The sequence below is a fragment of the Aotus nancymaae genome, unplaced genomic scaffold (assembly GCF_030222135.1).
Source record: "Aotus nancymaae isolate 86718 unplaced genomic scaffold, 86718_ANA_hifiasm-v0.15.2.pri h1tg000053l, whole genome shotgun sequence".
Taxonomy (NCBI): domain Eukaryota; kingdom Metazoa; phylum Chordata; class Mammalia; order Primates; family Aotidae; genus Aotus; species Aotus nancymaae.
The window spans coordinates 22573712-22596474 of NW_026988467.1; the positions used below are offsets into that span (position 1 = coordinate 22573712).

General features: G+C 46.5%; 1 protein-coding gene and 2 non-coding genes across 3 annotated transcripts in view; 2 read left to right on the top strand and 1 right to left on the bottom strand.

Moving 5' to 3' along the window:
- The window catches only part of PAFAH2 (platelet activating factor acetylhydrolase 2), a 39074-nt gene extending 23473 nt beyond the window's left edge, over nucleotides 1–15601 (bottom strand). Inside the window, exons 1-7 of the mRNA XM_012440090.3 lie at nucleotides 14839–15601; nucleotides 14644–14668; nucleotides 7404–7540; nucleotides 5948–6101; nucleotides 4670–4766; nucleotides 1342–1410; nucleotides 828–969 (exon numbers count right to left, since the gene is read on the bottom strand). Of these exons, the coding sequence (XP_012295513.2) occupies nucleotides 828–969; nucleotides 1342–1410; nucleotides 4670–4766; nucleotides 5948–6101; nucleotides 7404–7540; nucleotides 14644–14668; nucleotides 14839–14949 (735 nt within the window). The 5' untranslated portion in view covers nucleotides 14950–15601. The remainder of the gene's footprint in view (nucleotides 1–827; nucleotides 970–1341; nucleotides 1411–4669; nucleotides 4767–5947; nucleotides 6102–7403; nucleotides 7541–14643; nucleotides 14669–14838) is intronic.
- Nucleotides 15602–21775: 6174 nt separating this feature from the next.
- On the top strand, nucleotides 21776–21900 carry LOC135269562 (small Cajal body-specific RNA 17). The gene has a single exon (XR_010337819.1). It is a non-coding gene; the product is annotated as a small Cajal body-specific RNA 17 (non-coding RNA).
- An 84-nt stretch (nucleotides 21901–21984) lies between these two features.
- LOC135269556 (small Cajal body-specific RNA 18) lies at nucleotides 21985–22067 on the top strand. The gene has a single exon (XR_010337813.1). It is a non-coding gene; the product is annotated as a small Cajal body-specific RNA 18 (non-coding RNA).
- The last annotated feature ends 696 nt before the right edge of the window (nucleotides 22068–22763 follow it).

Here is a 22763-nt window from a genome sequence, read left to right on the forward strand (position 1 = left end):
TGGCTCACACCTGTAACCCCAGCATTTTGGGAGGCCACAGTGAGAGGACTGCTTGAGCTCAGGAGTCTGAGACCAGCCTGTGCAACATAGCAAGACCCCATCTCTACTAAAAATAAAATTGTGTGGTGGTGTATGCCTGTAGTCCCAGCTACTCAGGAGGCTGAGGTGGGAGAATCACTTGAGCCTAGGAGGTTGAGGTTGCTGTGAGCCATGTTGGTGCCACTGCATTCTAGCCTGGGTGACAGAGTGAGACTCTGTCTCAAAAAAATAAAAACAAAAAAAAGTAGCCAGGCATAGTGGTGCATGCCTGTAGTCTCAGCTACTCGGGACGCTGAGGTAGGAAGATCTTGTGAGCCCAGGAGATTGAGACTGCAGTGAGCTGTGATCATGCCACTGTACTCCAGCAGCTTGGGTGACAGAGCCAGACTTGTCTCAGGAAAAAAAAAAAAAAAAAAAAACCCTATGGTTCTAACCTTAGAAAGTAAGCCAGTTTGAAGATGAGACCCACCAACCTAGAGAGAGACAGAAATGAGATGAAGAACAAACCCTGATGGCATTTGAATCTGGTTCCAATTGTTCTGCTCTTCCTATAGTCTACCTATATGAGCTATCAACTTCCTTTTTTGCCTAAGTAAGTCTAAGTTAGGTTTCTGTTACAGCAGTTGCAGGAGTCCTGATTAATATCCTACGTATTTCCATTGATGTGGCAAACTCAGACCCACTATGACTGAGATTTCAAGAGAGGGTTAACTAAAAGTCTTGCTATCAACTATAGTAGACAGAGGACAGGCTCACTAACTCTCCCTCCCCAACTGGCACAAACTTACCTGGGGATTCCGAATATGAAATTCCTTCTCCCCTTCCTCAACTCGACGGAAAGGGATCCATTCCTCCTCCAGCGATTCATTGGTGGGCTGGTTCTCTTCTGGGGCCTGCTTGCAGAAATAGGTGGTTGCTGCTGACTGGTCCCTGAAATACACACATCATCAGAGAGAAACCAGAAAACATTCTTGAGCTTATTTTCCCCTTTACCAACTCCTCCCTTTCATTCAAGAGGCTCTATATATCACCCTTTGGCTAGTAGGGAAGGAAATCTGGGACATAAATAGGAAAGTGGAAAAAATATAGATTTTAGAGACAGAATTGGGTTTGAATTTCAACTCGGTGTGTCACTTTTGGGAAATTATTTAACATCTTTGAACCTTGGTTTTCTCTTCTTTAAAAGGTGTATAATCCTGGCTTGCATGGTTGTCAAGAGGATTAGAAATAGTACATTGACAGGGGACTAGTCTATATCTTAGCTCACTGTAGGCACCCAATCCATGGCGGCTCATCCCTCACCTGTGCTCTGGCACAGCAACCACAAAGCCACGTGAGGCCAGCTCCATGCAGAAGGCTGAATACAAAGTCCTGGAAGTTCAAAAAGGAACAAGGAAATGGGATCAAAAGAACAGCCCAGCCTTCACCCTCATTCCAACCATGCTCTGCTAGCAGCCATCTTGTGGAACTACCATATCAACCTTAACTGTCTACCTCTGGCTTCCTTTCACTTGGGAAAGAAATAAACATTACTATATTGAAGTCACTATTATTTGGGGGTTTTCTGTTAAATACAACTTGTCCAATTTCTAACCAATACAGGGAGGTCAGGTTCTTAGTTCCTTTTCACCTTCTCCCACTTTTCCAGGGAAGGCAGTGAACTGGACTTTAGAGCCAGAGAGATTTCTGATCCCTTCCCAGTTCAAACTGTGTAACTCTGGGCAAGTCTGCCTTCCAGAGTCTATTTGCCCAGCTGAAAAATGGGCATCCGCCTGTCCACCTCATAAGGCTATGTGGGAACCAAATGAGACGATGGCACACTGAGGATGGTTAGGTATTTAACTGCACATATTTCTCCCTAGGATAGGAAACCATAGGGCCATGACCCATGGGAAGGATTTCAGAGCCTGAATTAACCACAGATGCAATGAGGGTAAACAATGTCCCTTATCCTCCCTTCCTTTTGCCTTGGAATTTCACTCTGGTTAATGAAGAATATTTATAACTGACTCACCCAAGTCTAATGAAGTGTGAAGTCTCAATACAGACTCTTAGACCAAAAGGACCACCTCCAAAGTCACGTGCTCAACTGCTCTCTCCATAAATACCTGTTGGCCTAGGAGAAAAATGTTTCTTTGCTTCTTTTCCCTGCTAGACTATAATCTTCCTAAAGGCAGGAACTCTTTCTTCTTCACTACTGAATGTCCAGCCCTGGCACACAGCAGGTACTCAATTTATTGAACAAGAAGCAGCATCAGGCCAGGTGCAGTGGCTCACGCCTATAATCCCAGCACTTTGGGAGGCCGAGGTGGGTGGATCACCTGAGGTTGGGAGTTCGAGACCAGCCTGACCAACATGGAGAAACCCTGTCTGTACTAAAAATACAAAAGTAGCAGGGTGTGGTGGCGCATGCCACCCAGCTACTCAGGAGGCTGAGGCAGGAGAATAGCCTGAACTCAGGAGGTAGAGGTTGCAGTGAGCTGAGATCACCCCATTGCACTCCAGCTTGGGCATCAAGAGGGAAACTCCGTCTCAAAAAAAAAAAAAAAAAAAAGTAGAAAACAGCATCAAAAACCATCTAACTGCCTTTCTAACCTTATCTCCATGTTTACTCTCCACTTCCTGCTGTGGGCTACAGTTACGGGAGTCTATGTTCCTGCTCCTCTAGCAGATGTGACTTCCTTGATTTGTTAATCTTGGTATGTCCCACCTTCCTCTCATGCCAAGGGGCTGGCACAGAACAGGTGCTCCACAGATGTCTGCTGAATGAATGAGAACCTAGCGCACACACAGCCCTTGTTTTCATTCAATAAATACTTATTGGTAAACAACGACTTTCCAGGCACTGTCCTAGGTACTGGAGCAATAGAAGACAGTTGTGGTCTCTGCCTTCAAGAGCTTACAATCCAGTGAAGAAGACAGGCATTAAAGAATAATTACACTAGTAATTTATTTATTACAATTATGTTAAATGCTGAGAAGTATAGATTGCCTTATGAAAGCACATTCTAGAAAAATTAATATAATAGGTTAATTGTCAGGATGGGTGTCCCTAGGACAATGACATCCAAACTAAGATCTTGAAGGTAATCTGAAATTAGGAGGAAAAGAGGAAGAGGGGGAAGAGGAAGAGAAAAGCAGAATGGTGAATAGTCCAGGCAAAAAGACCAATTTGTCTGGAGAGCTACGGTGGGGCAAATAGCAAGGAATGAGCCTGGAAACTTTGTCTTGAACCTGAATCAAGGTAAGACCATGAGAAGAACTGAATTAAGTTCAAAGACCTATTAAAAACTTTAAGTAAGAAGAGACATTCATTCATTCATTCAACAAATACTTATTGAGTTCCTGTTATATGCTGGGTACTGCTTCAGGTGCTGGAATGACAAGATCATATTTCGTTTTAAAACAGATCTCTCTGGCTACAGTGTGGACAATGGTTCGGGGGCTGGGAGGCAAAAACAGATGTCTTTGGGATGTGCAACATTCTGGGACATAAACTAGAAATACATGTTGATGGACGAACAGAGAGAACATTCACAAGCTTAAATAGGAACACATGTACTACTGTTATTTATATAACACACCAAGGTGCAGAAATCAGAATTCATGGAAGAATTCTAAATGAATAATGAAATTTAGGCCAAAGTTTCCCAAGTCTGGTAAAGAGATCTTACAGTTCACCTCACCATATCCCTCCATGTAGAGAACATGAGAGGAGAACCAACATGGGTGTGCACCTAGTAGGTGTCAATTGAACGGAATCCTCACAAACCGCCCTGTGGGAGCGGCATTCGTTTTTGACAGATGATGGAATCTAAGTTCAGAGAATTAAACAACCTTCCCAGGCTCACACATAGCACAAGGGATATGGCTGAGATTTGCAGGTTAGGCTGCTGGCTCCACAAGTGCAGGGAGCAAGTCTATCTTATTTGCTACTATGCCAGTGCCACATGCAGAATGGACCCTCATGTTGAATAAATGACTCTTGGTGGGGCACGATGGCTCACACCTATAATCTTAGCACTTTTACACCTATAATCTTAGCACTTTTGGGAGGCTGAGGCGGGAGGATGGCTTGAGCTCAGGAATTTGAGATCAGTGTGGGCAACACACTGAGACCTCATCTCTGCAAAAAAATAGCCAGGCGTGGTGGTGGTACATGCCAGCTACTTGGTGGCTGAGGCAGGAGGATCGATTGAGACCAGAAGGTTGAGGCTGCAGTGAGCTGTGATCACACCACTGCACTCCAGCCTGAGCAACAGAGCAAAACCCTGTCGAAAAAAATTAAATTAAAATAAATAAATAAATGACACGCTGATCACAAAGCTCATGCTCCTTCTAGCATTTCTGGGCTGTTACACAGGAAGAAAGCTGAAAGTGTACATTTACATAAATGCTGGATCATGAGAAGTAAAGCATACGAAGGCTGCTGAAAGGCTCCACAAAGTTAAAAGGACTTGAAAAAAGCCTTCTGGAGAAGGTGAACCCAATGCTACCGGAGGAAGCAGATGGGAGATAAGAGAGCTAGCAGATGGAAATGTCTGTTTTTTGCCCTTTGAGAATAAGCTAAGATTCAGCAGCTGTCACCAGGCAAGGAGTATGGCAAGGTCCAGAGGAAAGAAGCTCTTACCTGAAGGCTCCTAGGCCGTGGGAGAAGATGATCAAGGGGTATCCAGAGTCCTTTGTCTTAAAGGGGCCATTCCAGTTAACAGGCAGGCGACAAGATCCTAGCAGAGACATGGGCTATAGAATCTCTGGCTGCCCCAAAGCTGTTATCCCAAGGGCAGCCTGAGTATAGGTATGAGTGGGGACATGTGTTTCTCCCTTCTGGAGAACCACTATGGGCCCCTGAACAACTCAGGGCAGTCGATCACCTATTTTTTTCTCCCTTTCTTACCTATGAAGATTGAGTACAATAGAAAATGGGAAGCTAGGCCGGGCACGGTGGCTCACACCTGTATTCCCAGCACTTTGGGAGGCTAAGGTGGATCACGAGGTGTATCACAAATGGGTGGATCACGAGGTCAGGAGTTTGAGACCAGCCTAGCGAACATGGTGAAACCCCAACTCTACTAAAAATACAAAAATTAGCTGGGCGTGGTGGCAGACGCCTGTAATCCCAGCTACTCGGGAGGCTGAGGTAGAACTGCTTAAACCCGGGAGGTAGAGGTTGCAGTGAGCCGAGATCGTGCCATTGCACTCCAGCCTGGGTGACAAGAGCAAGACTCTGTCTCCAAGAAAAAAAAAATGGAAAGCTAAGTCCAAAGGGGCAGTACTGAACAACTCTGGGGTAAATTGCTGAGTTGCCAAGGCAATGGGTGGAATTCCTAGGTGTGAGGCCTTTGGGGGAAGTAGAGGACTCAATGTTACCCTACTCAGAAGAGGGGTGACTGGAGGGAAAACTGCAGGAGACTGTATGCTCCTTGATAGTTAAGAACTTTTCTTTGATACACACAATAGCTGGCACAGAGTAGGAATTAAAACATGCTGAATAAATGAGCAATCAGTACCATTTATGGAACACATTCTATGTCCCAAGCACTGCACTAAAGGCTTTACATATACATCCTGTACTACAAACCTGCAAAGGCAGGTATTCAGACAGGTTTAGTAACTTGCCCAAAACCCATGACTAGTAAATTATAAACTCTGGATTTGAATCCAGGAAAGCCCAAAACCCATGGCTAGTAAATTATAAACTCTGGATTTGAATCCAGGAAAGTCTAACTCAATCACCAAAGCTCTTACATATGTAATTCTCTCCCAACTCCCCACACCGCATTGGCTAATGGATACGCCTACAAAAGGCTGGACGCTGCAAGCTGTAAGGTATTGTGTCCACCTGGGGATCTCCCAGGAACATAACCAAACAACTGGGAAAGCATGCGGAGGTCAGGCCAGCCCTTACCCACCGCCAGGTTGAATAGCAAGCCGCCCCAGCGCTTATTAAACTTCAGGTACTCAGCCAGGCCAGTGCAGTACTCGTAGCGGGGAATCCACAGAGGCTGCTCCATGGTCTCCTCCGTGTCTTGGCAGGGGTAGAAGAGTCGAAAGAAGCTTCCCTGTAGGAAAGAAAACAGCAGCTGCTCAGAGCAAGGAGCCCAGGCTAGATTTCTTAACAGACACACTCAGCAGGTGTTTGGGGCACCAGCAAAACAAGGAAACTTGAGGTTCAATTAGCATACCTGAATTTTACATTCAGAAATCCGGAAAGAAGCAATTTGATTTTTAGCATACATATAAAGCTTATGTTATTTCAAATAGACAACTGTATTTTGAATTACATTGTGGGAGGGGGCACCAAAAATATTTGAGTGCTTGGGACAATTAAGATTTAAATCTGGCCCTAAGCCTAGGCCTGGAGGAGCCCCAGGAGTTAAAGATTAGTCCTCCAACTGAGCATAGGCCTGGAGGAGCCCCAGGAGTTAGAGATTAGTCCTCAAACTGAGCCTAGGCCTGGAGGAGCCCCAGGAGTTAGAGATTAGTCCTCAAACTGAGCCTAGGCCTGAAGGAGCCCCAGGAGTTAGAGATTAGTCCTTGTGCTGAACAGGGTGGCACTGGTAGCTCATCCAGGCCACTGCTAGGATGGCCCTTGGGAAGCAACAGCACACTCATTTTACACGGGAGTAGGTGAGGGGTTACTAGGAAGTGTGTGCCTCTCAAGGGAGACAGGAAGTCCAAGGGCTAGCAGAGAAAGACATAGGAACTGAGCCAGGCACAGTGGCTCACGCCTGTAATCCCAGCACTTTGGGAAGCCGAGGTAGGAGGGTCGCTTGAGGTCAGGAGTTAGACATCAGCCTGGGCAACATAGCAAGACCCTGTCTCTACTATATATACATAAGTATATATGTTGTTATATATCATATATATGTTAGTTAATTAAAAAGTCCTAGGACCTGATAGAGGACAAGTCCAGAAGTCAAAGATGGAGGAGAAAACAGATCAAGGCAGGAGAGAGAAAAGGAAGTTGTCCTCCTACCCAGGTCAGGGATCCAAGGCCAAAGGCACATGCCCATGGCTCTTCCTCTCATACACTCAGATTATGATAAGATCAAAACTTCCAAGATCAGGCATCTGCCCTTAAGAAAGGTGAGAGGATTTGTGAGCTGTCTTTGAAGCTAGAGCCACTCCCCCTTTCCTCCTAGATGGAAAATGAACCCATTATCTCTATTGGGATATTTCTAATGTTTGGAAAGGGGAAGAAAAAGCTCAGAGAACACAGACCTGGAGGCTTAATAACCAAATCCAGACCCACTCTAACTCAGTTTTCCCCCCATAGGAGTGCAGAATGAGACTTGTAATCAGTAAGTCACAGTGCCAGCCGAAGCAGTGCAGACAGAAGGAAGGGAGCTGGGGACACTTACCTGGAGATTCTGACCCTCCATCACATCCCCACAGCCTACGAGATGGGGTCCTGTGACAGGCGGAAAGTCCACAGACTGGTTGACCCCCATTTCATCACCGGGTGAATCAAATGACTTGGCGGAGCTAAACTTGCTGGCTGGATGGGGGAACGCAGAACAGCCTCTTGCTGGTTTCCTCTCGGCTTCCTGTTGCTGATAAGTGTCATCTGCCACCCTGTCCACCCTTCCTTAGCACCCCATCCCCCCTGCCAGTCACTCATTAAATCTTGCACCTTCTACTTTGCTACATTGCCTTTTCCAAGGTTAGGGGGTTTTTATTTATTTTGCTGGGATGAGGAGATGGCTGTGAAGAGGGCAGAGAGCCATCCATACTCCTCCCAGCCCATTAACAAATGTTTATCCAGCAGCTACTATGTGCGCAGCATAGCAGCAATGCTGCAGACACTGTCACACTTGCTCTCCTGAGGCTAAGAGTAACCATAAAGATCCATTATTTACAGTCAGCACTGTACTGACCTCTTTATAGACACTATATATATTACATCATTTCATTCTCTTAACAACTCTCTGAGGTAGATAATTTTTTTTTTTTTTTTTTTTGAGATGGAGTCTCACTCTGTCGCCGGGCTGGAGTGCAGTGGCACGATCTCAGCTCACTGTAACCTTGGCCTCTCGGGTTCAAGTGATTCTCCTGCCTCAGCCTCCCAAGTAGCTGGGATTACAGGCACATGACACCATGCCTGGCTAATTTTTTTTTTTTTTTTTTGTATTTTTAGTAGAGATGGGGTTTCACCAAGTTGGCCAGGATGGTCTCAATCTCCTGACCTTGTGATCTGCCCACCTCAGCCTCCTGAAGTGCTGGGATTATAGGCGTGAGTCACCATACTTGGCTTGAGGTAAATACTATTAAGACACTGTTTTGGCTGGGTGGGGTGGCTCAGGCCTGTATTTTGGGAGGCCAAGGCAGGCGGATCACCTGATGTCAGGAGTTCAAGACAGTTCAAGACAGGCCAACGTGGCAAAACCCTGTCTCTACTAAAAATACAAAAATTAGCCGGGCGCAGTGGTGGGCGCCTATAGTCCTAAGCTACTTGGGAGGCTAAGGCAGGAGAATCACTTGAACCTGGGAGGCGGAGGTTGCAGTGCACTGCACTCCAGCCTGGGTGACAAGACCATGTCTTACAAAAAAAAAGGAAGAAAGAAAAAAAAAGACACTGTTTTACAGATGAGAAAACTAAGGCATAGAGAGGTTCAATAACTTTCCCAAGTTACCTGGTGGCAAACCCAGTTCTGCCTAATCCAGAAATTGAGTTCTTAACCATTACTGGTCCTGCTCAGGGGGAGAGTCAGTTATACATATGCAAAGTCAATGACCTAAGCTTTTTCTTAAAACTTTTATTTTTTGAGAGACAGGGTTCGGCTATGTTGTCTAGGCTGGTGTCAAACTCCTGGGTTCACACAATCCTGCCTCAGCCTCCCAGGTAACTGAGATTACAGTAAGAGCCACCACACCCAGCTTTAAACTATTGAATATAGGATGGCACTTGTGCTGGGCCTTTAAAGATGAGGAAATTGAGAGGCAGAGGGGGAAGAAAGCACTTATAGAAAAAACCTCAGAGGAAAAAAAGCAGAGATATGGAAAAGTATGATGTGGGCAGTAGATCAAATAGAAGCTTTCAGCGTGACAACTGTGCATGCTCCTGACTAGAAAACATTCCTACGGCTCAGCTGCTTCCTAAATTGGGGCCAGTGCTCCCCTATCTCTCTTCAATTTCATCATCTCCAGCACCACCATCATCATCACACTTATTGTGTGCCAGGAACTATGTTTAGTGCTTTTCATATATTATTTAATTTAATTCTTACAACAGTCCTCTGAGACATGTATTATTATCTCATTTTACAGACAAGGAAACAGATGCTTGACAAAGGCAATTTACCCAAGAACACAGGCAAGCAGAGCCAGAATTCGATCATGGGCAATGTGGCTGTAACGTGAGAATGTCAAACTTTCCAGTATCCCTTGCCTTGTGATTTAGGTGGAGCTGACCCCTCCTCAACCTCCAGGTTTGAGCCTTCATTAACTGGAGTCAATCAGTCCTTATTCTCTGGTCAGTATTTGGATGAAGAGTGGGCATATAGCATTAGGTTGGTCCATTAGGAGTAAAGCCTGGGACTTTGGTTTGATGGTTGAAGGGAGAAAGGTTCTTCCTTGTTTTAAACTAGTGCGATGTGCAGATGTCATCTGTCAAGTGGCTTTGAACCACTGCAGCCATTTTTGCTACCTTGAGGGTGAAGATACCCATAGTGGATGACAAAACTGGGAGAATCACAGAGAAACAGAGTCTCATTTGTGAAGACATTAAGAATCCACAGATTAGACCATACTTGAAACCTAACCTACTCCTAGACTTTCTAGTTACATGAGTCGATGAATCTAGTTACAAAGAAGTCCCCTTTCTTGTTTAAACCAACTGAAGTTAGATTTCTATTGGTTGCAACCAAAAGCATCCAAATGCATACACTGAGTCTGGGGTCCACATGTTAATGACTAAATTATTCTGCTTTCTTTAAGATGCTCTGGGAGAGATTTGGGAGTTCCAGTCAAAGCGTGTCTGAATAAGAAGAGACCTAAGAGAGCATTTCTGTCAATCCTCCCCACAATTGTCTTCCCCTTCTCCCAGTACATACACCTGCTTTACCAGGGAGGACACCAAAGTCTAGAGAGATTAAGTGAGCTGCTCAGAGTCACAAGCAGAACAATTATTACAACACACAGTATCCTGGTTGTCAGCTGCCACCGTCTGGTCTCAATAATCCTAACATCATTCTACTTAACTTTGAAAGACAATAAATTATTTTCTTTCTATTACAGATGTCTTTATTTTGTTTCTCTTTAGCAAATTTAAAAAACAAACCCAATTCTTTTGAAAAAGAAGCTAAGCTCCTGATGTCAGTGGGCTGTTCAGCCAGAGTGAAGGGGGATGAGCTCTGCTTAGCCTCAGACCCTCACCTTCCCCATCACTTGTTGTTAAGGTATACACACGGAAGACCTACTGCTGGGGCCACAAGACACATGTCACTCACATGACAACGAAGCAGCTGCAAGTTCAACTGTCATAAAAGAGAGGCAGATAAAAGACCACAGGAGTTCTGAGAAGAAACAGTGCTCCCTTAGCTTGGAAGTAGAGAGCAGGGGAAGATGGGAAAGGCTCTCTCAAGCAGGAGAGAGTGAGCAAAGGTACAGTAAGAAGGAAGCTTGTGTAAGAAACAGGCAAGGTGAGAAAAGAAAGTTGTGACCAGATCTGGGGACTAGCAGCCCCTCAAGGGCTAAGCGAAAAAGCTGGAATCTATTCTGGAAATGAGGTCATGTCCATGAGAGACAGTCTGAAAGAACCACATTGGAGGCACAGCATCTTTGGTGCCTAGTTTTTGGGTTTTTTTTGTTTGTCTGTCTGTTTTTTAGACAGGGCCTCACTCCATCTTCCAGGTGGGAGTGCAGTGGCTCACTGTGACCTCACCCTTCCAGCTCAAGTGATCCTCCCACCTCAGCCTCCTGGGTGGCTGGGACTACAAGTGCTTGCCACCATGCCCAGCTAATTTTTGTATCTTTTGTAGAGACAGAGTTTCATCATATTGTCCAGGCTGGTCTCAAACTCTTGGGCTCAAGTGATCCTCCTGCCTTAGCCTCCCAAAGTGCTTGGGATTACAGGAGTGAGCCACCATCCTGGCCCTGCCTAGCTTTCTTATCTTACACAAGTAATCTGATCTCTCTAAGCCTGATTCTCCATCTGTACAATGGGAACACTAACCATCCTCATAGGGTTGCTATGGAAATAAAATGAAATAATGCATTCAAAGCAGCTGGTGTGGTACCTGACTCTTAGGAAGAAGCCAAGAAACGTGTTGATGAGTGAAAAGTAGAAACACTAGGATTTGGCCACTGAGTCAATCTGGGGAGTCAAGAGCCAAAAAGTCGGGTTTTAAGATTGGGGAACCACGACACTAGTCCTTAAGTCATAAAAGAGATTTTTGTCTCATCCTGCGTAGAGAACGGGTACTTAAGAATCAGGATAAGGGGACCTGGAAATGGCCAAACAGAGGAGAACAGAACTCTCTGGTGCTCCTGGAAAGTTTCTGGGAGGATCATCAACTAAATTGTTTGGAAATAAAAACTAGAGAAGCTAATTGGCCAGAGTGAAGCTAACATGAAAATGAATCTTTGTTTCCTAGGCTCACATTGACTGATGTCCAAATAGGATGGAGAGATGGAAAAATCCAATCTGACTTGCAAATTTTGCCAAAGAGACATTCACACAAAGCATCTAGAGTCGTTTCTAATAAAAGTGATGGAATTTTCCAAGGAAATCAGTCTGTCTCGACCTTCTTTTGCTCATTTTGTCTAAATGGTTCATGACGGTACCTGTCCAGAAGCCTCTCCATCCAGCAAGGCCCAGTGATATATCTGGTCCTCTAAGAAGCTTTCCCCTTCCAGCCTTTCCTCCTCTCATCTCTGATCACTATCCACATCCATTATCTGGTAACCAATCTCAGGTTACCTTAGGGCAGCTCTTGGATTAACACCTATTCTAGTGACTTGCCTGCAACAGTGGTCCATGTAGAATCTAGATCTTAGGTTCCTGAACCTATCATCACAATCACCTAAGAAGCTTTTCAAAAATGTGTATTCTGGGGCCCCTATTTCCAGGGGTCAATTCATTTGTAAAAGCATCCCAGGTGTTTCTAATCAGCAAAGTTTGAGAACCTCTGGTCTAGACTTTGATTAGGAGTGTCTCTGGATGAATTTTTATTTTATTCAGACACGTGTACATGCAGCAGACATTTACTGAGTGTATACTCTGTTCCAACTACGGATACACTGAGTCATTTTCACAACTACGATTTCACTGGGTATTATCTCCATGGCCACCCAGAAGCATGTTCCTATCACTAGACTTAATGCAGTGCCCTGCATACAGCTGGTCTCAGTAATTAATTTACCCAACAAATACTATTTAATTTTTGGCACACTTATGCTTTACCTCTTCAGATCCACTACAGGGGTAAAGGCTGGGTTTTATAGGTCGGGCGTGGTGGCTCACACCTGTAATCCCAGCACTTTGGGAGGCTGAGGTAGGTAGATCATGAGGTCAGGAGTTCAAGACCAGCCTGGCCAACATGGTAAAACCCCATCTCTACTAAAAATACAAAAATTAGCTAGGCATGGTGGCAGGTGCCTGTAGTCCCAGCTACTCCGGAGGCTGAGGCAGGAGAATTGCTTGAACCTGGGAGGCAGAAGTTGCAGTGAGCTGAACCAAGTCTATGCCATTGCACTCCAGCGTGGGTGACAGAGTGAGACTCCCTTAAAAAAAAGAAAAAAAAAAACCAAAAACCCTCAGTTTTATACTTTTTTGTAGGCCAAACCATCTATCTGCATACTTTCCCCACAGAGTTGGGATTCAATAAATGTTCCTTCATTTGGCTTTGATTTAAACCCATCTCAAGCCTTCTTTAATCTTTGTGTTTTTGATCTAAAAATAAGGCTATATGGTATAATGGGTGAGAAAAGGTTTTGATGACTCTGAATCCTACCCCTGCCACTTATTAGCTGTGTGATCTTGAACAAGTTTCTCAAACTCTAAACCTCTGATAATTTATTCTCACAACAGAAATAATAACTACAGCCAGGCACAGTGGCTCACACCTATAATCCCAGCACTTTGGGAGGCCAAGTGGGAAGGATTGCTTGAGCCCAGGAGTTCAAGACCAGCCCAGGCAACATGGCAAAATTCTGTCTCTACAAAAAATTAAAAAACAAAAAATTAGCTGGGTGTGGTAGTTTGCAACTGTATTCCCAGTTACTCAAGAAGCTGAGGTAGGAGGATTGCTGGAGCTTGGGAGCCAGAGGCCGCAATGAGCCAAGATTGTGCCACTGCACTTCAGCCCAGTTGACAAAGCGAGGCCCTGTCTCAAAAAGAAATAGTAACTATTCACGAGATTGTTGATGAGGATTAAATAATGCATGTAAAGCCCTCGATGTACAGAAGGTACTATATAACCATAGGAGGCAGCTATTATTTTAACTACATGGCCGCTCTAAGTTCTTTATATGTAAAATGGATACTTCATAAGTGAAAATATTGCCTAGGGCCTGGGGCATTTTGAGTGCTTATAAAATGTTAGGAACTAATTAACAATGCTATGTCTCTCTTCCCTAGCCAAGGTCTCTCATTTTTCCTGGATTAAGCTCTTTGGCAAAACGGATTCTTTCCCACCAGTCTTTTCAGGCCTGAGACAGCCCTATCGAAGCCAGTGTCTACTGAACAGGTCCAGAAGAGCCCAGAGGGAATGGATGGGGCTTAGGTTGCAGCTGTCCTCTCCTGCTGGGGTCCTGTTTCTGGTGAGGAGAGGACTGCTGCTCTGCCAGCTGTGTGGCCCTTTCATCACTGGATATTTTAGGATACAGTCCAAGATACACACTTCTCTGGTGCTTCCTTTCAAAGCTCTCTGGAGACTAAAAGCTCACTGGCCTGACCTTTGGTCTCTGGAAGAAGTGAGGAAATATCATCCAGCTCTTAGACAATGAAGACACCAAGCGCTCAAGGGATGGGTTTGAGCAACAAGGTGGCAGAGCTAGAAAAGAGCCATGGTAAGAGTGTTCTAGAGCATTAACAATTGTGATAAAAATAATCTCTGTCTCTCATGAGGGTCTTAGAGTTTACAAGACATCTATACACATACTAACTTGTTGGCTCCACAACACTCCTCACCCTGAGACTGACGTAGCAGCAGTCATACTCCGTTTTAGAGAGGAAGAAACTGAGTCCGGAGTTGTATGATTTGCCCAAGGTCACAGAGGGTGAAAGGCAGAGCTGGCCTAGAAGCGGGTCTGCTGACTTCCAGTCCAGGGTATCGCGGATTGGGAAGAAGGAATGGAGACTCTCCTTCCACCGGCGTGAAAAACAGAAGATTGAGAGTAAGAGCAAAGTACACAAAAGGTGGAGGAGCATAAAGAAGCCGGGGTTCGGGGGATGAAGCTGCAGGTTCAGGGTGGAGCCGAGAAATCAGGGTAGGGCTGTGGGGTCCAAGGTAGGGCTGCGGGGGCTGGGTCCTGGGATGGGAGCTCAGGGGGAATTCCAGGGGCGCCGGCCATGAAAGCGCAAGGCAACCGTGGGAGGGTCAAGGGAGTGCGTGGCTACAAGTGTCTGAATAGAAAACGGAAAGGACGGCCTTCCCTTACCGGTTCTTCCCGGAGTCGGGAAAAGCTGGGTAGAGAGGGCGAAAAAAAAAAAAAGAAAGAAAGAAAGAAAACGGAAAGGACAAAGATTAATGTGCAATTCCTCCGACTGAGACTCCGAGGCCCCAAACCGGGACAGACAGGAAAGTCTGTAGGGAGCTCAATTGACATATAGAGGCTTTCTCCAACCAAACTTACCCAGTTGAGCTGATCCCTCAGAAGCAGCCCCAGACGTTTGACTCGACGGAAACGAGAAACCGCCCAGGAGCCCGTGGCCCTTTGGTCGTTGTAGTTTCCAGGGCTCAACATGGACGCTTAGAAGCACGTCCCGTTCCTCACTCTGGAACGACAACTCTCGGTGTGCAGAAAGTGAGATTGCGCATTACAACATAGGACTACAACTCCCAGAGATCTACGCGAACCACCCCGCCTCCGCGTCACCGTAGTCGTGCGAAACAGCCTAAGGCCCGGGATGCGGTGCGATTCCTCCCCCTGGTGGCCTGAAGAGGAGCCGCCGCTATTTCTGCTCTGGAGCGGAGGGGTTTTTTGCAATCCCGTGTGTAACCCTCCGCCTCAGGCTCCTCAAATAGTCCTCAGGCGTGCCTAGAAATGGCCCCCGCTTCGCTTTATTGTCAGGGAGATAGGAGGAGATCGGAGTTTGTTTTGTGTCTTCTGCACACTTTGCTTCCTGTAAGAATAACAGACTGTTCGTTCAATTAAGGGGACATTCCCTCCCAGCCTAGACCCGTTGACACCTGTGATTTTCCATTGTCCTCAAAAGACTCCCTGGCCGAGAAAGGGGAGGAACCCGAGCGATCTGCTGGGCTGCATCCACCCCGACATCACTGCCTTATGCTGGCTCTTAGCGACGCGATACCCACTAGCCTCCACAGAAGGACACGATACCCACTAGCCTCCACAGAATCACAGCCTAGCAGAGAATTCAGACAAATGCATAATGACAGCACAGAGCTGTGATCTCATGGGGAGACACAGCCAGCGTGGGAGCCTGCGCCCAGGCTTGGGGGAAAAGGGCGATGTCCGCAGGGCTCCTTAGAGGGAGCGATGTTAACTTTGAGACCAGAAGGAAAGAACGTAGCCAGGAGTACAGAGACTGTGAAGAACGTTTCAGAGTATGGCAATCTGTCCAGTGTTGGCTGCAGCAGAGTGTGAGGGATCGAAGGAGATATTATTTGGGGGAAGGGGTGGGGGGTAGGCAGAGCCCATCCCTCAGGAGTCCTGGATTAAGTAAACTTCCACAGGAAATTTGGATCGTTCCGGCAGCTCAAAAACGTTCGATGGCTCTCTACTACCTATGAAATGAAGTCCCAACTGCTTAGCCTGACATTCAAGATCTTCCTTACCCAACCTGCACGCCCCCACGCCCCCATCCCCCACCCCCCTCCTCTAGGAGCTTTGTTCACAACGCCAAAATTTCCGCTTGGGAGTTGACTCACACTGCCTTGGGCTATCTCCTGGATTAGAGGTTTTAACTCTTGACACATTGTGAGCTCTTTGAGGTCAGGTACTGAGTCTGCAGTCGCCCCCCTCCACCCACTCTTGCAGCCCACATTCCCTCGAATCACCAGGGTCCAGGGTCCCTGCTTTAGGCTCTCTTCTCCTGCCGACACACTTGTCACCTCATCCTTCCAGGAGCCAAGATAAAGTCATCCGGAGAGAGTGTTGGCAGCGCTGCACTGTGGTGATTAAGCCCCGGCTCTCATTAAATCTGTGGCTGATGGCGGTGACCACAGAACCTGAAAAGCTTAGTACAGATCAGAGAGCGGCTCCCTTTGGCCCATTAATCCGTGCTGTGCAGCTGGCCAGAACTCTCATGACAAGCCGGAGGTCCTGGTCATGAGAGGGACAGCTGAAGGTCACTTCAGTCTCCTACTCCCAGACCAGGCTATGCTGTAGCCATTTGCTGGCCAGCTGAGTTTAAAACTCCCCAGGGACGGGCATGCCACCACCTCCTTTACCTCCTTTGTCCCTGTTAAGCAGATATTCCTTGGGCACAATCAAACTCTTCCCTGTTGCAAAATAAAACAGTTGAGTTTAACCACACTTCCTTCCAAGCCAGTCTTTTCTGGGATAAACAACCCAAATGCTTTTACCTTTTTAAGCAAATGGTTGATTTTCCAGCATTTTCATCATAGATCTCATCCTCCAACAGCCTGAAGTTCCCTTCAAGTCCGCTGTCAGCTACTGTCCCAAGTCTGGCCTTTCCTTTGTTGCTAAATTGCTTCAAGTTGGTATTTGGGTGACCAGCTTTGGATTTTCTATTCTCCCACTACCTGCTGAAGTTTGGTGGACAAAACTTTTTCTGTGGTGGTGGGGAGGGCAGTCTTGCTCTGTGGTCCAGTCTGGAGTGCAGTGGCAGGATCTCTGCTCACTGCAGCCTCTGCCTCCTGGGTTCAAGCAATTTTCCTAATTCAGCCTCCCTTATAGCAGGGATTACAGGCACATTGCCACGCCTGACTAATTTTTATATTTTTAATAGAGATGGGTTTTCACCATGTTGGCCAGGCTGATCTTGAACTCCTGACCTCAAGTGATCTGCCCACCTTGCCCTTCCAAAGTGCTGGGATTACTGGTGTGAGCCCGCACGCCCCACCAGTGGACAAAACTTTCAAAATAAAGGTATAATAGGTATACAATAAAATATGTAATGTGCACTAATCTTTTTTTTGTTTTGTTTTGAGATGGAGTCTCACTCTATTGCCCAGGCTGGAATGCAGTGGCGCAGTCTCAGCTCATTGCAATCTCTGCTGCCTGAGTTCAAGTGATTCTCCTGCCTCAGCCTCCCGAGTAGCTGTGATTACAGGTGCCTGCCACTGCACCCAGCTAATTTTTGTATTTTTAGTAGAGACAGGGTTTCACCATCTTGGCCTGGCTGGTCTTGAACTCCTGACCTCATGATCCATCCTCCTCGGCCTCCCAAAGTATTACAGGCGTGAGCCACCAGGCCTGGCCGTAATGTGCACTAATCTTAAGTATACAGCTTAACTTCTTAGAAACATTTGCTGTAACTACCATTTACTTCAAAATGTAGAACGTTTCCAATATCCTGAAAGGTTGGCTTCTCAGTTTATAATCCATCAATCCCACCCATTTTCCAGAAGGAACAACTACTTTTCCTTGTCTTATCATCAACTAGTTTTGAGAAGCAGTATTTTTTAACTTTGACAATATTTCATGCTCAACGATAGGTGATAATTGTGTCGACGGCATTCCAGTCAAAAACCACCAGAAACGCACCTGTAATTAAACAAGTTGTATTAGTTACTCATTGCAACAAGGGAGAATGCAGGCAATGGGGAAATGGTACAGGGGGGTATCTCAGCAGGAGGGTGGAAGAAAGAACTTACAGAATCTGGGCTTTTGTTAGATAATTTGGGAGAGTTTAAGGGAGCAGGGCTTGGCTTTAGATTGGATGCTGTCAAGAGCAGGGGTAATTCTATGACTGGGGTCTTGATAAAATGTACCTAGAAGGAGGGGAGGCTAGACCCAGGCTAAAGCTGTCATAGGTAAGAAGCAGCAGTCTCATTTTGGCAGCGATAGGGGGATCGTTGGTCTTTTTCGTGGTTTGGACAATATGTATTTTTTGTTTGTGTTCAGACATGATTACGAGTGGTCCTGTTTGTGTTTTGATTATCACAGTCACAGAGTGGCCTTGTCTGCTGTTGATGTTCTATGAAGTTGTTTATGTCCAACAGGCCAAGACCAAGGCCTGGCTGTGTCAGACTGGCCCCTGGACTTCAGGGGCTGCCTTCCTCTTTCTTACATCCCAGCATATGGTGATGTCTCTTCTGGGCTGCATGCTGGGCATATAGAAATGATTTATCTTTAAAAAAAAAAAAAAAAGAAAGAAAGAAAAAGAAAGAAATGATTTGTCTTGGTTGGGTATGGTGGCTTATGCCTGTAATCCTAGCACTTTGGGAGGCCAAGGCGAGTGGATCAAGAGGTCAAGAGATCGAGACCATCCTGGCCAACATGGTGAAACCCCGTCTCTACTAAAAATACAAAAAAATTAGCTAGGCATGGTAGCATGTGCCTGTAATCCCAGCTACTCAGGAGGCTGAGTCAGGAAAATTGCTTGAACCAGGGAGTCAGAGGTTGCAATGAGCCAAGATTGCGCCACAGCACTCCAGTCTGGCAACAGAGGGAGACTGTCTCAAAAACAAACAAACCAAAAAAAATAAAAAAAAAATAGCTGGGCATGGTAGTGCGTGCCTGTAGTCCTAGCTACTACAAGGCTGAAGTGGGAGGATGATTTGAACCTAGAAGTCTGAGGCTGCAATGAGCTATGATTGCGACACTGCATTGCAGCCTGGGTGACAGAGCGAGACCTTGTCTCTAAAACAAAAACAAAAAGAAAACCTCAAACAAATACATAACCGAGATAATTATATACTATGTTAAAATGCTCCACAGGAAATAGGATGCTGCTTTGATGGAGAATGAAGGGAGTGAGCTACTCTCAATAGAGTGGGAGGGAAGGATTCTCTGAGGAACTGGCATCTGAGCTGAGCCTAAGCATACCTACCATTTATCGATTATCCCCTACGTGTCAGCCATGTCATTAGGTAACTTTCAAATACTTTACATTTAATATTCCTGTGAAGTATCCCATATCCTTTCCATTTTCCAGACGAGAGAACAGAGGCTCAAAGAGGTAACAGCAGACAGTGTTGACACCTGCCTCATAGCCTCCACCCCTTCTCTGAGTCCCTTGCCAGTGTGCTGGTTTTCAGCATACTCAGGGCCCCACCACACAAGAGCCTACTTCTCTTGGCTTCCTTGCCTGAGAGCTTTCTTAGGTATCTATGAACCAGGAGGAACAGGTGTGTTACGCACCTCAGAGGCAACCTTCAACCATCAAGAGAGTTGGTGCCTAAATGCCCAACTTCCCCATCTTCAGATAAGATAGTCTTTCTCCTTTTTCTTTCTTTCTTTCTTGCTTGCTTTCTCTTTCTCTCTCCTTTCTTTCTTTTTCTCTTTCTCTTTTTCTGTCTTTCTTTCTTCCTTTCTCTCTTCTTTCTTTCCTTCCTTCTTTCTCCTTTCCTTCCTTTCCCCTTCCTTCTATCCTTTCTTCCTTCCTTCCTTCCCTCCCTCCCTTTTCTCTTTCTCTCTTTATGTCTCTCTTTTCTTCCTTCCTTTCTTTCTCTTTCTTTCTTTCCTCTCTTTTTTCTCCTTCCTTCCTTCTTTCCTTCCCTTCCCTTCCTTCCTTTCTCCCTTCCCTTCCTCCCTTTCCTTCCTTCCTTTCTTTCTTTCCTTCCTTCCTTTTTTCACCTTCTTTCCTCTCTTTTTTCTCCTTCCTTTCTTCCTTCCTCCGTCCCTCCTTCCCTCTCTCCTTCTCTCCCTCTTTCTTTCTCTCTCTCTTTCTTTCTTTTCTTTTCTTTTTTCTTTTTTTTTTTTGAGACAGAATCTCACACTGTTGCCCAGGCTGTAGTGCAGTGGCGTGATCTTGGCTCACTGCCACCTCCTGGGTTCAAGCAATTCTCCTGCCTCAGCCTCCCAAGTAGCTGGGACTACAGGCATGCGCCACCATGCCCTGCTAATTTTTTTGTATTTTTAGCCAGGATGGTCTCGATCTCCTGACCTCATGATCTGCCCGTCTCAGCCTCCAAAGTGCTGGGATTACAGGTGTGAGCCACCGTGCCTGGCCTATTCTTTTTTTTTTCTTTAAATTAAGAGACAGGATCTGGCTCTGTCACCCAGGCTGGAGTGCAGTGGCACAAATAGAGCTCACTGCAGCCTCCCAGCACTAGGCTAAATGAAATGAACTGAAATGTGCAGCCAGGTCTGCCTGGTTCACATTCCACAGTCCTCACTGCTGCACCCCGTGACGGGGAGCCTGAAATGGAGCCCAAGCCTTTTACTTATTTTATATATATATATATATATGTATATATATGTTTTTTCTTTCCAACTTTTAAGTTTAAGGGGTACATGTGGCGCCTAAGCTTTTTAGTCTGGCTCAAGGCCCTTTGCATCCTGACCCTAGCTGGTCTTTTTTGTCTCACCTCCCATCTCCTCATTCTTGGTCACCCCTTGCTCCAGGGACAGCAAACTGCATGGGAACATAGCATTCTCCAACCTTGCCATGCCCTGTCACCCCTGCATACCTTTACAAGTGCTGTCTTCTCTGCCAAAATACGTGTTGAATCTGTATGGTCCAGCTAATGCCCACCCTGACCCCACTCCACCTAAAGAATGCCAAATGCCAGCATCCAACCTTGGGAAGGAACATGTTTGTGCCAAGTGCTTGGCACACCTGAGCTCATTCAGTTGGCACAATGATTCTGAGAGGTCAGTAGCTCCACCCCCAGTTTGCAGGTCGGGAAACCAAGGTATGCAGAGGCCAGGTGACTTACCCAAGGTCTTATAGTTAATGGCTGGCCAAACCAGGCTTGAACTCAGATTTCCCTGTTCTGCTACCATACCTTGATGCCTGGCTGTTGGGAAGGGACGGGAACTGGGTTCTTGAGGCTGCTGTCATATTCCCTGTATGCCAAGCCTAAGTGTAGAGATGGGGGACATCCCCCAAGGCAGCTGCCAGAGCCCTAGCTGAGAGAAGCAGGGGCTATGGAACCCAGAAGGAGGCCAGGCTGAGGGGGCTTCCCACAAGGAAAGGAGCTGGACTTCCTGCTCACTCCCACCTGAGATGGGGAAGCATTATCCTTTCTGCTTTCTGGCTCTTTCCAGGTCTTTGGGAGTTTACTTGGCCTCAACAATGTCCTGCTTCCCAGAATCTCTCATCAAAATGATTCTTGGAAACTGGGCCAGTTTGGGGATATCTAGAGGCCAAGGCAGGGCTGAATTCCTGCTCTTAATGTTCTCCTCCTGGCTTCCAGCCTTGTTATTATCAAGCCTATCAGATGCCTGGTAAAGGCTTGCCGGCCTGCAGAACATGAGCTGATGTGATGAGCACCAAGTTCTCAGTAGTTTTGGAGAAATTGGATGGGGTTGGAATGGGAGAGGGGGTGGAAACCTTGCCAGCAATATAGTGCCAATCCCTGATTAAAATTTCTAGGAAGACTGCCTAGCCTGACACAGCACTGGTTTTGGGCACAGGGGCAGGGCATAGAGGTTGGCAGTAGATGGGGCATAGCACGTGAAGTAGAGTAGGGTGTTCTGGGGTCCCCAGGGCACTGTTTTCCTTTCATGATCAGATCCCACTGTAGGCAGCAATGCCAGCTGGGAGCCTGAGAAAGTTATACAAACATGGCAGGTAAAGTGGGGTCAGGGGACCCGGGTGGGGGCAGGAAGGGAGAGTGGCAGTGGGCGAGGCTGGAGGGGAGGGAGGTATAGAGAGACCTCTGCTGTGGTAACTGTGAACCCTGGCCAGTGATGAAGTAACCATTGTGCAGTCTGAGTTCTGGGAACCAGGTGATGGAGTGTGTTCCAAGAATGGACTGAGGGCCAGGTGCAGTGGCTCATGCCTGTAATCCCAGCACTTTGGGAGGCCAAGGCAGGCAGATCACCTGAGATCAGGAGTTGGAGACCAGCCTGGCCGACATGCTGAAACCCCGTCTCTACTAAAAACACAAGAAAAGTAGCTGAGCATGTTGGTGCCTGCCTGTAATTCCAGCTACTCGGGAGGCTGAGGCAGGAAAATCGCTGGAACCCAGGAGGCAGAGGTTGCAGTGAGCCGAGATTGTACCACTGCACTCTAACCTGGCGACACAGTGACACTCTGTCTCAAAAAGAAAAAAAAAATGGCCTGAGGCCAGGCAAAATAAAATAAAATCCCTCTGGGATTGTTTGCAGCCTCCACAACAGAAGTTGCAGTCCTTACAGAAGCCCTTCAAGATCTGGATCGATTTCCCTCAGCCAGGCAGATTCATGCCTGCTTTGCATCCAATGTGACCAGCCAGTCCCTAGACACGTGTGTGCTCAGCCACCTCCGTGCATTTCACACCCAATATGAGCAGCAGGTCCCTAGACACGCGTGCGCTCAGCCACCTCCGTGCGTTTCACACCCAACGTGAGCAGCAGGTCCCTAGACACGCGTGCGCTCAGCCACCTTCATGCATTTGTTTGTGCTGCACTTCTCCCATCTGCTTCCTGTCTAGTCCTTCAAACCCAGTAGAGATGTCACTTTCTCTGGGACGTTCTCC